At 32.0% G+C, this 16206-nt stretch overlaps 1 protein-coding gene across 3 annotated transcripts in view; it reads left to right on the top strand.

Annotated features, from left to right (window-relative positions):
* Positions 1-16206, top strand: part of LOC130678770 (homeobox protein orthopedia-like) — a 104710-nt gene that overhangs the window by 34314 nt on the left and 54190 nt on the right. Inside the window, exon 1 of one of the 3 annotated variants that reach the window (XM_057486227.1) lies at positions 6772-7216. The exons of 1 other annotated variant lie outside the window; for it this stretch is intronic. In XM_057486227.1, the coding sequence (XP_057342210.1) occupies positions 6959-7216 (258 nt within the window). In that variant the 5' untranslated portion in view covers positions 6772-6958. Of the gene's footprint in view, positions 1-6771; positions 7217-16206 lie in introns of those variants that run through there. One more of the 3 variants, XM_057486226.1, reaches the window with a different exon arrangement.

Genomic DNA, 16206 nt, shown 5'->3' with positions numbered 1-16206 from the left:
CAAGCTTTCAAATACTTTTTACGGAGATTATCTATGAGTTTTAGTTTTAAAGTTATATGAACTTGAAAGTGGATAAAATTTTTTTTTTTTGAAAAATCGTGGGAATTTGAAACAGCCATATCTTCTAAACTAATCGAACGATTTAGCCCATCTTCGAACTTAACCGTGGTAATCGCCCATAGAATAAGTGTAAAAATTTTCATTAGGATCCGATAAGGATTCTAGGCGCAATCGTGTTCTCAAAACTTGGTTCTATTACATATATATATATATATATATATATATATATATATATATATATATATATATATATATATATATATATATATATACATACATATATAAATTTTTCAACGAATGGTATTTTCGAACTCTACTCAACTAATTATGATAGGTTGTGACAAAATTCCTTGAAAAATCGACCATGAGGACAAATACAATACCTAGATTTTTATAAAATCTACCTAATAAAAATAATAATGATAATAATAATAATAATAATAATAATAATAATAATAATAATAATAATAATAATAATAATAATAATAATAATAATAATAATAATAATAATAATAATAATAATAATAATAATAATAATAATAATAATAATAATAATAATAATAATAATAATAATAATAATAATAATAATAATAATAATAATAATAATAATAATAATAATAATAATAATAATAATAATAATAATAATAATAATAATAACAAGGACAACAATAACAACCAATAATTAATTATTATATTAAAATTACTTATTTTCGTTTTTAAAAACTTAATTACTTTTGCATTATTTATACTTATTATTGCGGTGCAATATTCTTTTAAAATACTTAAGATAAAACAATTTAATATTATAAATTAATGTATTTATCAAATAAATATAAATGTTTCTAAATAAAATTTTTTTTTATTACTAAATTAAAAATAATTAATCATAATAATAATACGTTCGACAGAGGTTTGTATGCAATGCTTGGCCGACATTAATATTACGCTCAGCCGATGCTTGGATCCTATGCTCGGCCACTGCTTGGAGCCTATGCTCGGCCGATCACAGGATCCGATATCGGGATGGCGTTACAATCCGATACTCGCCAAGTCTTGGGCCGACGACATATTCGGATACTTGGCCGATACTTTTAAATCGGCTGCCTCGCTTGGTCCATTAATGGGCCGATCCTCATTTTTTGTATGGGCATTGAATGGCCAATACAGGGGAACCTAGTCTTAGCCCAAGCTCGGGTAATAATTGGGATGGCCAGAACTGAGAACCCAATCTTGAGCCAAGCATGGGCCAATATAGGTGTGCCAAAGCTAGGTTCCCCAGTGCTGGGACAAGTAGGGCCCCGTCGTTCAACTCTGGCAGCTCCTGCATGGGATAGCATCAAAGACTTTGAATCGGAAGGACACAGGTTCGAGCCCAACAGCCATCGGGATTTTTTGATCAATTAAAATCATGTATACTTCCTCTAAGTAATGCTCCTAATACATTAGATCACATTTCGGATCAAATTAAAATTGTCTTATTTTTTTTTCGCAATTTAATATTTTTTTAACTTCCCGCTGAGAAAATCGACGATTTTCAAAAAATTCGGGAAGTTATTGGTTTCACCCCGATTTTCAAAAACCGGGTTTTCATCATATGTCGACATTTAAAGGTGCTAGGATGCTATTCTGACATTTTCAGAGCGATGTCTGTATGTATGTATGTATGTATGTATGTATGTGTGTGTGTGTGTGTGTGTGTGTGTGTGTGTGTGTGTGTTTGTGTGTGTGTGTGTGTGTGTGTGTGTGTGTGTGTGTGTGTGTGTGTGTGTGTGTGTGTTTGTGTATGTGTGTGTGTGTGTGTGTGTATGTGTGTGTGTGTGTGTGTGTGTGTGTGTGTGTGTGTGTGTGTGTGTGTGTGTGTGTGTGTGTGTGTGTGTGTGTGTGTGTGTGTGTGTGTGTGTGTGTGTGTGTGTGTGTGTGTGGATGTAAACCTCTCATATCTTTTAGATGAATGAACCGATTTAGATGGTTCTTGCAGCATTCGAAAGATATCTTCTGAACTTAGATTTTCAAAAAAATTTTAGTCCATTTACTCAAATAAACTCTGAGATATTTCAGAAATACGAAAAAAAAAACAAATTTTTATTCGTTTTTTTTGGATATTGTGAAAACTATTGGATCGATCAATTTCAAAATCTAATCAGCTCTAGAACTCGATAAAAGCTTTCGATTGCCACCAAGAACGTCTCAATCAGATAATCCGATCAAAAGATATCGTCGACGAAAGAAACAGTAGAAAACGGTTTTTTGCAAATATCGTCGAAACGACTAAACCAATCATTCTCAAAATTCTATCAGCTCTAGAACTCAATAAAACGCGCTGATTGCCACCTTAACCGACTCAATCGGATAATCCGTTCAAGAGATATCGTCAACGAAAGAATGAAAAAAAATCTTTTTTTTTCGTTTTTCGTGAATATTTCGGAAACTATCGAATCGATCAATTCAAAAATCTAATCAGCTCTGGAACTTAATAAATCACGTCGATTGCCACCTCAACCATCCAAATCGGATAATTCGTTCGAGAGTTATCGTGGGATAAAGAAATGCTAAAAAACGGTTTTTTGCGAATATCTTCAAAACAACTTAACTAAACAACTCATAAATCTGATCAGCTTCAGAATTGATTAAAACGCGTTGATTGCCGCCTCAACCATCAAAATCTGTTAATTCGTTTGCGAGATATCACGGGAGGAAAAAATACTAAAAAACGGTTTTTTGCGAAAACAATAGCATACAAAAGTATTTTCGAGCTCTTCGAGCTCGAAAATGTTACCACAACAATGTTTGTGAGCTCCTCGAGCTCAAAAACAGCGGGAAGTTTTAGGGCTGGCCCGCAGGGTCAACCGATAGACAGATTTTTAACTTCCCGCTAAGAAAATTGTAAATTTTCAAAAATTCGGGAAGTTATTGGTTTCGGTCCGATTTACGAAAATCGAATTTCCATCAGATGTCGACGTTTCGAGGTCCTAGGAAGCTATCCTGACTAATTTCACGATGATGTCCGAGTGTATGTATGTGTGTACGTACGTACGTATGTATGTATGTAAATATTCATAACTCTTGAACGGGTGAACCGATTTTGATCGTTGAGGTGTCATTCGACGCGGCTTGTTAATGTCTTGGAGCCGTAAAAATTTGAACTTAATCGGTAGGGTGCGTTCAGAGATATTTCAAAAATAAAATTTTTTCGAAAATGTTTTATTTGGATAACTTTTAATTTGCTCGATGGATTGATTCCAAAATCTAATCAGCTCTAAAACTCTATAAGCCGCGTCGAATGCCACCTCAACCATCAAAATCGGTTCATTCGTTCAAGAGAAACCGTTGACGAAAGAATTCAAAAAAAATTTTTTTTCTTGGTTTTTTTGAAATTTCTTAAAAACGGCTAAATAAATCAATTTCAAAATTTGATCAGCTTCAGAACTTGATAAAACGCGTCGATTGCCACCTCAACCATCAAAATCGGTTCATTCGTTCGCGAGATATCGTGGGAGAAGGAAATGCTAAAAAATGGTTTCTTACAAAACAATGGCATACAAAAGTATTTGCGAGCTCGAAGAGCTCGAAAATTTATTCACAATAATGTTTTCGAGCTCAACGAGCTCGAAAACAGCGGGAAGTTTTGGGGCTGGCCCGCAGGGTCAACTGACAGACCGATTTTTTTAATAGAGATGCCCTATAGTGGGATCTCTTGGGGATTACCCTATTAGGGCATAGCTGGAACTGCCTAATAAGGACCCAATAGGTCTCGCATAAAAATTTCTAGTTGGGTTAATAAATAATAAAAATCATTCGCTCCAAGTTTTTTCCGGGCTTACAACGCGTTCATTCTCAAATATTTTACAGTGTATACTCAATCATATCCACTGTATTTACCAAAAATTTTTTAATATGCTTGCTAAAATTTTTTCTCTTAGTGCAGATTAATTAAATATGTCTAATAATAATAGTAATAATAATACAATAATAGTTACTATTATATTTTGTTTTACTATTTAATTAGCTATATTAACACTTGAGCTTTTGTTTATTAAAAATAAAACTTCCAATTTTTATAATAATTTAGTTTCATTAAAAAAGTATAAGAAAGTTAGACATCAAATAAATAGAAATTTTAAAGATTACTCTTGTGTATTAAGTTATTATTATTATGAAATGAAGTATAAAGTATACTTACAATTAAAAGTAAAAAGTTAATAAATTGTTTCAACACAAGTGCTTTATACTGAAGAGTTTATATAGAAAACGCGTCAGAGTATGTGGTTGCTGTAAGCACAAATTGCCGTAAATTGAAGAAAATTGAATGAAGCTCGAAGCTTAACGAAGGCACTAAATCCTTGTGAAACGACCTATCTCAACATTAAGTCTATTTTCCATGACAAGAACTTGACAAACAATGTCAATTATGTTGTGACTTATTTTTTGCAAATTCCGATATTTTTTTAAAAAAAGTTCCTTCAGCATTGAAAATACTTAAATGAAAATGTATCATATTATTTATAAAAAAATTAATAAATTAATAAAAAAAAAATTCAACGAAATGAAAAATAACTTGGAAGCAATCCAGAAGAGACGAGGAATAAATTGGCATACGAAGCAACTACTAGTGAAATAATACATAGTCGAGGGTAAATATATATAGTATCCATGTATATATTTATATACATGTGGTGGAGAGAACAGCTCGTATACTGTGGGGGTTGTTTCGAACGAGAGAGAGCATTCCAGATTCAGGTATGTAATATCAGAAATTCCTACCTGTGTTGCTCGTTGTGATTCCACGAAGTTTCAGTTGTACACACTCGTCTACCATTGAAAACGGTATGCCTTTGCAATGTATTCCAACAGCAACATATATATATAGCTATACATTTAATATTTTCCATGTCTATATGTGTTTATAAATGCATCCATATTCTCTTTAGTAAATAGAGTATTCGTTACTATTCAAGTATTATCATGACCTGTACATTTCGATCAATCCTTTGATACCCTTTACAGCGTAAATTATCACAAATAATATAATGCAATTACACATAATAATTTATCAAAATAATTTGATTTTTTATAGAAAAAAAAAAATAAATAAATAAATAATTTAATTGTAAAATAATTTTTAATTAATAAATAGATCAAAATTTAAAAAATTTTCATTTGGTTCAAAAGGGTAGCTTTTGACTAGAGGCGATAACATATATACAAACTGTGTTAGACACATTGTCAATTCGGTATTGCTCGTCCCAGTCGTTTGTTTAAAATCGATCACATACAGACACAGTCGCTTAATATATTTTTGTTTTCTTATCCACTCCCTTTTTAAAAAGACTACTAACTCGTCTATCGTGTGTTGTATTTATACTCAAAAAATAAATATATGCTCTCGAAAAATGAATCAGTGAAATTCACTTCGAGTAAGTGAATATTCACTGGGAATTAGCTGTAAGTATACCACTGGTTGAATTAGTACTTTCAATAAGTACTTTAAATAATTTTTTTAAGTAGTTTCAGTTAAAAAATTAAATTTTTCTTGTTAGAATCTTTTTCAGAGACGCTGATATTATTGTATTTAATTATTTATTTATTATTTTAATGTCAAGTTTTTCCAAAAAGATGTTTTTTGTGTTTCCTGAAAAATTTTGTTTTCTTGACTTATGGGGTTTCTCAAATAAACGATTCACATGTGTCTATAAATATTTTCTTTTATTACTCTTCAAACTGTGTACCGAAAACACTGAATGCAATAAGATAATATAAATATACTTATACTGTTAGAACGCAAAAAAAAAAAAAAAATTGTTTATAAATTTACAATATATAGTGAAAAGCTAAGTAGTTTGCAATAAAACAAAAGGAGCGAAAGCTAAGAAAGAGTATATATACAATAAATAAAAGAAGAAAGATAGAAACAAAGATATAGTGTACCAAGAAGTAACAAAAAAAGAATAATAATAGTAATAAAAAAATGAGAGAAAACAAAGGCATGGTAGAGGAGCAATCTCTTCTTTGGCTGGGCTATTCATCCCCTACTACCATCCCCTGATGGAATGGGCTGTATCTCTATATGTATATACAGTTGAGTTGTCTCTCTTTATCTGACACTTTGGTACAGTACACGCTGTGTGTACCGTCGGTGAATTCACGCGCGGTACGCTCGCCGTCCATAAAAATAAAATTTCAATAAATCTCTGCTTTGCGAACCCAGTGGGGCATCTGGAGGGCGGGCTGCCTTCTCATTGGAGGGTGGTTTGCGACGGTTACGCCTACAGTGTACACATGTATAGACTGATAAAGCTGGTGTAGATAACAAACGTGGCTTATGTTGGTTTCTTCTCGCGCCCACGCAATACACTTACACTTATTTTAATTTTTTGTTTATATTTGTTCATTTTATTAAATCAGAGGTATACATTTCATCAAACGTATACCTAACTACTTTAAAATATATTTGAATCATATATTATTTCAATAATAATTAAAAATTTTTTAATCAACTAATTAAATGACAAAAATAAAGTAAATTTTATTTTTGATACTAAAAAAATTAATATTTCGAAATAAATTTATTTTGTTTATAAATTTAATTATTTGTTTAGTAAATTAATTATTGTTGATTAAAAATTTTAATTATTTTATTATTTATATATATTTTTTTTCATAAATAAATAATTGTTATTTGTAAAGGGTACATTTGGTTTATGTACGTTCCTGATAAAGCGTCGAAGTCGAAGGATAGCTACGATTTAATATCACGCCCACGAACAAGTACCTTCGTTGAATAGAAAGAAACACCCGGTTGATTTAATATGAGAATAAGTGAGAGAGAATATCCGCGCGCGAGTAGATAGTCCGGTTGCAAGTCAGACAGAGTGCGGGTGTAAGAGACAAGGATGATAGAATGAGAAGTGGGGAGTTGGGATATGGCAGCCAAGCAGTTTGTCGTTTGCCTTCCGAAGGTTCGGGCCGCTCGGTCATTGTATTGTCTATTATATCGGGTCTCGATTTAATCGGTACTCGATTTCGTTTCTTACGGATCTTGTTGTTAATAAAGTGGTTACGATTGAACGAAGATTGCCGCGGGGAGTGCAGGAGTATTGCTCCTGGGGAGGGATGCTCAACAATATTTCTGCTGGAACTTCCATTCATGGCATCACCGGTAAGTTTATTATATTACATTAACAACAATAATTATAACATCATCAATATTAATCAATATAAACTATTACTAATAACTAATAATCAATTTACATTTGTTTCAATTTTACAATAGCACTTTTATTTTTTTATTTAAAGTTTAAAATCTCAATACTAACTTATAATACGCTTATTGAAAGCTTAGGTGTATTTAATTAACGGACTTTTAGATAAAAAAAAATGATAATAACTGATGAGTTTAGTGAATGAGGACAATGTTTTATTGATAAATTTGTGATAAAAATATTGTGGGTATAGAAAAAACTAATTCTTTTTAATATTTGTATATGTAAAAATATATACACAAGTATGAGATGTACAAATGCGACGGTAGATCAAAGAGAATAATAACGATGAATTTAGTCTTGTATCTTGTAGATAAAACGTTTCTCGCAGAGCCCGAACCTTCTGACAGCCAATAAAATCGAAATAAAACCATCACAAAAACTGGTGGAAAATAAAAGGTGAAGTAAAACCCACGGTCGTAAACGTTCATTCATGCTAAAAAAGTTTTTCAGATTATATGTCTTCATTGACGTTAAATTCTCGCGTACATGGTGGTCTCTCGTCTTTTATATTTTATATGCTACTGCATGACAGAATTACATATCAATCATTGAATTAATTAAAAAATAAGTGAAACTCTATTTTTATACTAGCTGTACTTTTATTGTAATTTTTGTACACGCGCTCCGAGTACAAAAATTTCGTTCTCTATGTAAAATTTTTTTATTCTCCCCTTTTTTTACACTCAGAGAATGTTACTGTATTTTTTATATAAAAAATTTATAAAAAAATTATCATAGTTATACACTGTAAAAAGAGCGGTGTTAAAAATGAACTCATTTTAACTCCGCCCGGTGTTAAAATAAAATTACACCGGTGTAGGAGGAGTAATTCACCGGTGTTAAAAATACCGGTGTTAAATCAGGGTAACCGGTGTAAAAGCGGAGTAAAATCGGTGTAAAAACGGGGTAACCGGCGTAAAAACGGAGTAATATCGGTGTAAAAGCAGGGTAACAGGTGTAAAAGCGGGGTAACCGGTGTAAAAGCTGGGTAAACTGCGTCCGCTTGGAGTATTAACTTTAAAGATTATAAAACACAAAAAAATGACAGTTCTCTATGAAAATTAATAAAGAATATTATTTATTAACAAGTACAGTGATCGAGTAAGTAAAAATATTCACAAAGTAAAATATTTTAACATCAGTAAAGAATATCTACACCGGCGGCGGCGTTATTTTAACACCGGTTTAGAATATTTACACCGGCAGCGGTGTTATTTTAACACCGGAGAATTTTTTTTAACACCGGTACAGAATATTTACACCGGCAGCGGCGTCATTTTTACACCGCTTTCGGGGGTAAATTTAACACCGATAATTTTAACACCTACACCGCTTGGACTTACCCTGGTGATTTTTTACAGTGTAATAGCATGAGGACAGTATGAAATTACGTTGAAATTGACCGATTACATGGAAAATTACCAAATACATCGAACAAAATTTACAATGCGCATTGTGGTTTTGACAACGTAATATACTTCAATTTTATTCTAGAAATTTTTGCTAGCTGCATCGTAATTGATTATGCTAAATTAGAGTATTTAGTAAAGTATAAAATAAAAGTAACGAATTAAAAAAATAATTGTAATTGAAAGAAAACTGAAAAAAAGGTTAGTTACATTCATTATAGCTCAACATACCCATACAGGAAAATATGACGGGACCAGATTTGGGCCACGCTTGGCGCAATGCTGTCGATCTCTGGCCCATGCTTGTAAACCCGCTTTGGCCCAGCTTTAGCAAAAGTCTGGGATGATAACAGGGTGCCAGGCTTGGTTGTTACCATTGGCCCGGGCATCATTACCAAGGCTGGCCCATGCGTGGTGGCCAGATCTGAGCCATGCTTGTTTGCCAGACCTGGCCCATGCTTGCTTGCCAGACTTGGCCCATGCATCGACAAAACAAATAAATTTAATTTAAAAAAAATTTTATTATTATTATCCTAATAGAGTTTGTGATAATTAACGTTTAAACTATTTAAGTGAGGCAAATGACGTGAAAAAACTCGGTGAAAATTCTGGGCAGGGGTTCCCCTGTCTTGGTTATTCAATGGCAACTCAGACTTAGGCCAAGGTAGGATTATCCAAGTTCGGCTATACCTATGGTTACCTATCCTTGGGCCAGAACTGGCTAACCCAGGTGTTTTATTAATTATTTACTTAACTTATTATTATGTTTTTTTAAATTAATAATTATTTATTTTTGAATTGAAATAAGTTTTAATTATTGAATATTTTAAAATTCCGATTAAGATTATTTACAACTAATAATAATAATATTTTTTAGTTCGTTATTATTTGCAATCAGCAACCGTAATTTTATAATTTTACTGATCAAAATTAATTTGATTAAGAAAAAACTCATAAATTTTCACAATAAATGTTACTTTTAATAATGGTGATAGAGCAAGATAATTTAACTGGATTCTTGATGAATAATCAATTAAATTCGAGGAATTTCATTTTTAAAAATGATGTAATTACACGGAGAGAAATTTATGGTAATAATTACAATATATTATGGGAATGGTTCCCATAATGCATGGTAACCGGTTTTTTTGAAATGTTGATTATAGGAACCCATATATATTATATATATATATACTGTTTATTAGTCACTAAACGATCCAACAGAAAACCCAATGAACAGTTAGAACAACGGAAAGTGCCAGACTATAGAAAATCATCTTATTCAATTATAATGTTCAATTCACTATATGATCTTAACTTAAAACTCTAGTTATTTTGCTGAGTATCCTATATGTTGAAAATAATAAAAATAATTTGAAATAACTATAATAGTAGTTGATCTATCGAGTGCGATCGTGTTTAAGACGCGAGGTGTGAAGATTGGTGCCCGAGCCGAAAGCGAGGGTACCAACACACAAGCGTGTCTTAGACTCGATTGTACTAGAGAAATACATTAGTTTTTGTAACAGATACTTGAAATGTATTACATTTAGTGCCTATAATGGCAGGTTATATCCCGCATTTACTTATTTGGTAAGATTGTTTTGATTATTTGTTGAAAATGAGAGAGAAGTCGTTAAGTCTATTAATTAATATGATGATAAATTTTGTCACAAGATGGCTCGTTGAGTTAATTCATACATACATGCATTCATGCATACATACATGCATACATACATACATACATACATACATACATACATACATACATACATACATACATACATACATACATACATATACTCGGACATTCTGAAAATAGTCAGAATTGCTTTTTGAACCTCAAAATATCAAGATCATTTAAAAATATGATGATAAATTTTGTCACAAGATGGCTCGTTGAGTTAATTCATACATACATGCATTCATGCATACATACATGCATACATACATACATACATACATACATACATACATACATACATACATACATACATACATACATACATACATATACTCGGACATTCTGAAAATAGTCAGAATTGCTTTTTGAACCTCAAAATATCAAGATCATTTAAAAATTCGTTTTTCGAAAATCGGACCGAAACTAATAACTTCCCTATTTTTGAAATTTTTTCGATTCTCTTAGCGAGAGGTTAAATATATATTTAAACGGAAAGATACTTTTCGTTATAATGATATTCTTGATTAAAGTAAATTCTTCTCGATTCAAGTTGATTTTTTTTCTGTGTATAATATTTTTAATTTCCCGTCAAGAAAATCGACGATTTCCGAAAAATTCGAGAAATTATTGGTTTAACCCCGATTTCCAAAAATCGAGTTTTCAGCGCTCGAAAATATAAAAAGACCCGAAGATATTGTCAAACTCAAAATCTCGAACATATATTGTTAAGAATGTTTTCGAGCTCACGAGCTCAAAAACAGTGGAAAGTTCCGGGGCTGGCCCGCAGGGTCAACCGGATTCTATATTTCTTTCTATTTTTAATTATTTTATACACTAAAATTATTAGTCTACTTATTTAAAGTCATCAAATTTTTAGGTGATTCGCAAAGTTACGCTTTAGATAACTTTACTAGTTTCACTAGAAATCAATCGTTATAATTTTATTGAGTTATAAAAGTCCGATGACCTATTGCTGACTGTATAACTTTGCAAATTGTCTTATCCAGTAATGATTTTCTATTTTATGAAATTTTTCGGAGAATAGGATAAAAAAATATGATCAATAATTTAATTTTGACTAAAACATTCCGAAAACGATTTAAATTTATAATCACTAGTAAAATCAATTGACGTAGTATATATTTGACGACTTTATAAAACTACTATAGATTGTAATTTATATATAAGGAAGACCTGTGGAAAATGAGACACTATATTATTTGTATGTATCCGGGACAGAACGAATTCAGTATTATTTCTGAGGCAGAAATTTTTGAATTATCAATAAAAATAATAAAACTTTTTTTTTTTAAAGCGTTTATATTTAGTAAGAATCGTTAACGCTGACTATAAGCCGAGCCTTGACCCTTTCATCACTTGCCGATCCCCGAGTCAAAATTAAAAAGGTGATTTAAGCTTCCAAATCCTACACGAGGATAAGGAGGTTCAAATCATCTTTTTAGAATATGAAGATCCATACATCAAAAAGGTGATTTGAACCTAAACGTAGTAACTTTGTCCACTTTTACCAAGTTTAGGTTCAAATCATCTTTTTAAAAAGGTAAAGTAAGCCTCCAGAGCCTAAATTTATGGATCAAGAATGACTGTCATCGGATCACGTACAATTCGTAAAGAACCAAAAGTGAAAAAGGGGCCACTAATTAGAAATGGCCGCCATGATCAAAGTAAATTCGAAATTTAAAAATTCCACAAATAATTTCTTAGTAATAAATGTTTTGTTGTAAGATGAGAATAAAGAAATCTAAAATATTGATAATAATAGCAAAAGTTATACGAGTAAACGTTCGAATAGAATAGTACTATAAGTTTTTCGAAATTTGAATTGAATAATTAGAGCCTTTGACTTATTAGTATATGATTAATCAATTATCTTATATGAACAATAAATACAAATGATGTATTGGAAAACGGAAACTGCTAAAGAATTTGAAAAAAACTGCTGAAAAATAATCTGCTGCCGCCGGGATTCGAAACCAAGACCTAACGAATATGAAGCATAACCACTGCCGCACTGCTACTCGGACGCTCACGATTAGTTGGAAATATCTTTATCTTCTTAAAACGCAGCTATTATTATAACTATAATATTATGCTAAAGAATCGAGCTCATTCGGAGTTAAAGATTAAAAGCATGGTAGGCCTTGGAGAATTAAAACATCTTTTTAAAAAGGTGATTTAGTCCTTCATGCGCTTCGTTTAGGGCATTGAGGACTTGAATAGCATTTTAAAATATATGGTAGGCCATGGAGGGTTAAAATACTATTTTAAAAAGGTGGTTTACTCCTTCATACGCTACTTTTAGGACATCGAGGACTTAAATAACATATTACATTTAGTGGCAAGTCTAACATCAAAATAACTGAGGCTTTTGAGGTTCAAACTACTTTTTTAATTTTGACTCAGGGAGGCTCGGCAACTGGCCGCTTGTCCAAACCTCAGCCGAGGCTTGGCCTAATGGTCTGCTTTTTGTTAAGCTCAGTTTTGGTGATTGAAGATACGATCACGTCTTGACCTGGGTTTGGCTCGATGGTTCATTTAGGAAATAGTCATAGGACCTCAACACGTCGATTTAATAAAAAATCGATTTTCGAAAATCGGACCGAAACCAATAGCTTCCTTTTTTTTGGAAATTTTCAATTTTTATAGCGGAAAGTTGAAACAATAATCACTTAATGGAATGATTTTCATTAAATTGCTCAAATGTGCAAAAATTTAATCAACTTATAATTCTGATATGCTTCAATATATACGTATATTCTTTCGGCCAGAAAAAAGACTTTATTGGAAATTCACAATAAATTAATTCATTTGATCGGAAATGTATTTTTTTTCTCGGTGTAGAGATAATGTTTTTATCGAAAAAATTTCGAAAATTTTATGTCAGACATCGAAACAGTTTCATTGCAAGTACGTCGAACAGTGTCAGGAGCAGGAGTGTCGGATCGGATCCTAAAAATTCTCATCTCCGTTACACGCCGGGTTGGGTACGACGAAGCAGGAAAACCGGGTAGGGTTTTAATTAGTGTCAGGTCAAAATTTCAGGATATTAGTAGTGTTACATACGAAATTACTTTGAATTTATCATCTACTTTAAGTGATAAAAAATTGATTAAATAAGCCTATATCCTATTTAAATCTTTATTTTATAATATTTCTAAATTCACTGGTACTTACATGATTAACAACTAGAGTTTTAAAAAATTATCAATATCTAAATATCTCACAGCACAGTAGATAGTACTCCGACCTAGTAATCAGAAGAATTTTAGTTCAAGCCTCAACAATACCTTATCAATTTAATTTGGTATATCCAAATTTTTTTTAATTATATTTATTAATTTAAACAATGAAGTTTTGGGTCGAGCATTGCGTGAGCCTTAGATTATCCGTTTCCCAAAGCTTGATCCAGGTTTGTTTTTTTGATGTCCAATGGTCGGGCCATTATTACCATCGAAGACTTGGACCGATGCTCGTCTACTCTTTAAAACTGAATTAGTGACCATTAGTAAATACTAACTAATTTAGAGTGACATTCGTAGCACTTATTCCGAAAACTGATACGACTATCTCTCTAAATTAATAAATATTAATTATACCGGCCCACAAAAACAAAAAAGTGGTCTGTACTTTTGACCGGACCTACCTATCTTTATGTATTTTGACGCGCTGAATCCGAATCTGAAGTCAGTTTTGCCCGTACACCCTCAAAATTTTAAGTAAATTGTAAAAAAACATAAAAATCGCCAACAATTAGCAGTTTTGGTAAGAAAAAAAATTTATGGAACTATAGGCTGCGTATGATTTTTATGTATTTTGGTCCGCTAAATCCAAATCTGAAGTTAATTCAAGCATAAGCCATTTAAAATCTAAGTAAATTGCAAAAAAACTCCTGAAAATTGCGAAAAGTAACAAAAAATCACAGTTATTGTGATAAAATAAATTCTATAGAGCTATATTAATAGATGAATCATGATTTTTATGTAGTTCGATCCGTTGAATCTAAATCTTGAGCCTATTTGGCTTATATATCTTCAAAAATATAAGTGAATAGCAAAAAATTTCAAAAAATTGATGTTGTTGTAATGAAAGTCATTTTTTAAATCAAAACAAAATATATATTACGTTATTTGATTCGCGAAATATAAATTTAAATTTATTTTTCAAATTTTGATGGGTTTCCAGTCTTGTAGTTCTTTATTAATTTTAAATTTTAACAATTTGTAAATAAATATAAATTTAAAGTTTATTTGGCCCGTTAGCCCTCAAAAAAATTAAGTTGATGCGGAAAATTGCACATATAGTAATGAAAAAAATTGATTGAACTTAATTAAATTTATTTCTATCAAAAAATCTTTTTAAAAACCATACGAAGATAAGGAACGACCTTTCTGATTTCAAGCTGTTCTTCGCTTGTGTCGAACCCTGTTGTCTTCGAATGACCTACGCTAAAGGTTTCTTTTTCGTTTTCTGTTTTCATTGGGTACATCTCTCTCCAGTGTCCAGCAATGATTTCCCATCATATTGACATTCCACTTTCCCTGATATCGACTCTCCATTTCACTTATGTCTTGGTGGAATCTTTTGCCTCGCTTTTCACTGTATTCGCCAAGATTTCCAGGAAAGTGTTGAAGATGAGAATGTATGAAATGCAATTGATGATTCATTAAGCAACCCATAGTATCGTAATTGTCCAACAATTCTTCAATTGTTTGCTATTTTTTGCAGTTTTCAGGGGTTTTTTGCAATTTACTTAGATTTAAAATGGCTTATGGTTGAATTAACTTCAGATTTTGATTCAGCAGACCAAAATACATAGAAATCATACTTTGTCTATAGTTTCATAAATTTTTTTTTTACCAAAACTGCTAATTTTTGGCGATTTTTATGGTTTTTTGCAATTTACTCAATATAACTGACTTCAGTATCGGATTCCGCGCGTCAAAACAAATAAATATAGGTAGGTCCGGTCAAAAGTACAGACCACTTTTTTTTTTTCTGGTCCGGTATTATTTGCTAGTGGATTTCGCTAATTCACTTTGAAAGAGCTCAGCCGACGCTGTTCGAATCCTACAGGAAAGTACGACGGGTCTAGGCTTGGTTCAACTATGTAGAACTCTGGGCCAAGCTTGTAAGCCAGCCCCCGACTAGACATTTTTTGGTGCACTCTCTTCGGAACCAATTGGGTTGCCCAATGGGGACCCTACATTGGGATGTAACGCAGAAACGAACTTGGACCCCGATTGAGCAATCCCTACAGGTTCCCAATTGGGTAAAACCTACGTATTCCCAAACGTACGATTCCTATTAAAAAAAATCTGTCTATCGGTTGACCCTGCGGGCCAGCCCCAAAACTTCCCGCTGTTTTCGAGCTCCTTGAGCTCTTCGAGCTCGAAAATACTTTTGTATCCCATTGTTTTCGAAAAAAACCGTTTTTTAGCATTTCTTTCTCCCATGATATCTCACGAACAAATTGACCGATTTTGATGGTTGAGGCGGCAATCGACGTGTTTTATTGGGTTCTAGAGCTGATTAAATTTTGGAGTCGATCGTTCAAGTCGTTTCTGAGAAATCAATAGAAAACTAAAAAAAAAAAATTTTTTTTTTTCGTAATTCGCCAATATTTTCGAGTCTACTTGATCAAATGATCTGAAATTTTTAGAAAATTTGATGGCCAACAAGCTCTTTCGATTGCTGCTTTAACCATCCAAATCGGTTCATTAGTTAAAAAGTTATAGACCGGTCACACACATACATACACACATACACACAT

This window comes from Microplitis mediator, chromosome 2 (assembly GCF_029852145.1).
Source record: "Microplitis mediator isolate UGA2020A chromosome 2, iyMicMedi2.1, whole genome shotgun sequence".
Taxonomy (NCBI): domain Eukaryota; kingdom Metazoa; phylum Arthropoda; class Insecta; order Hymenoptera; family Braconidae; genus Microplitis; species Microplitis mediator.
This window is presented reverse-complemented; position numbering and strand designations above follow the sequence as displayed.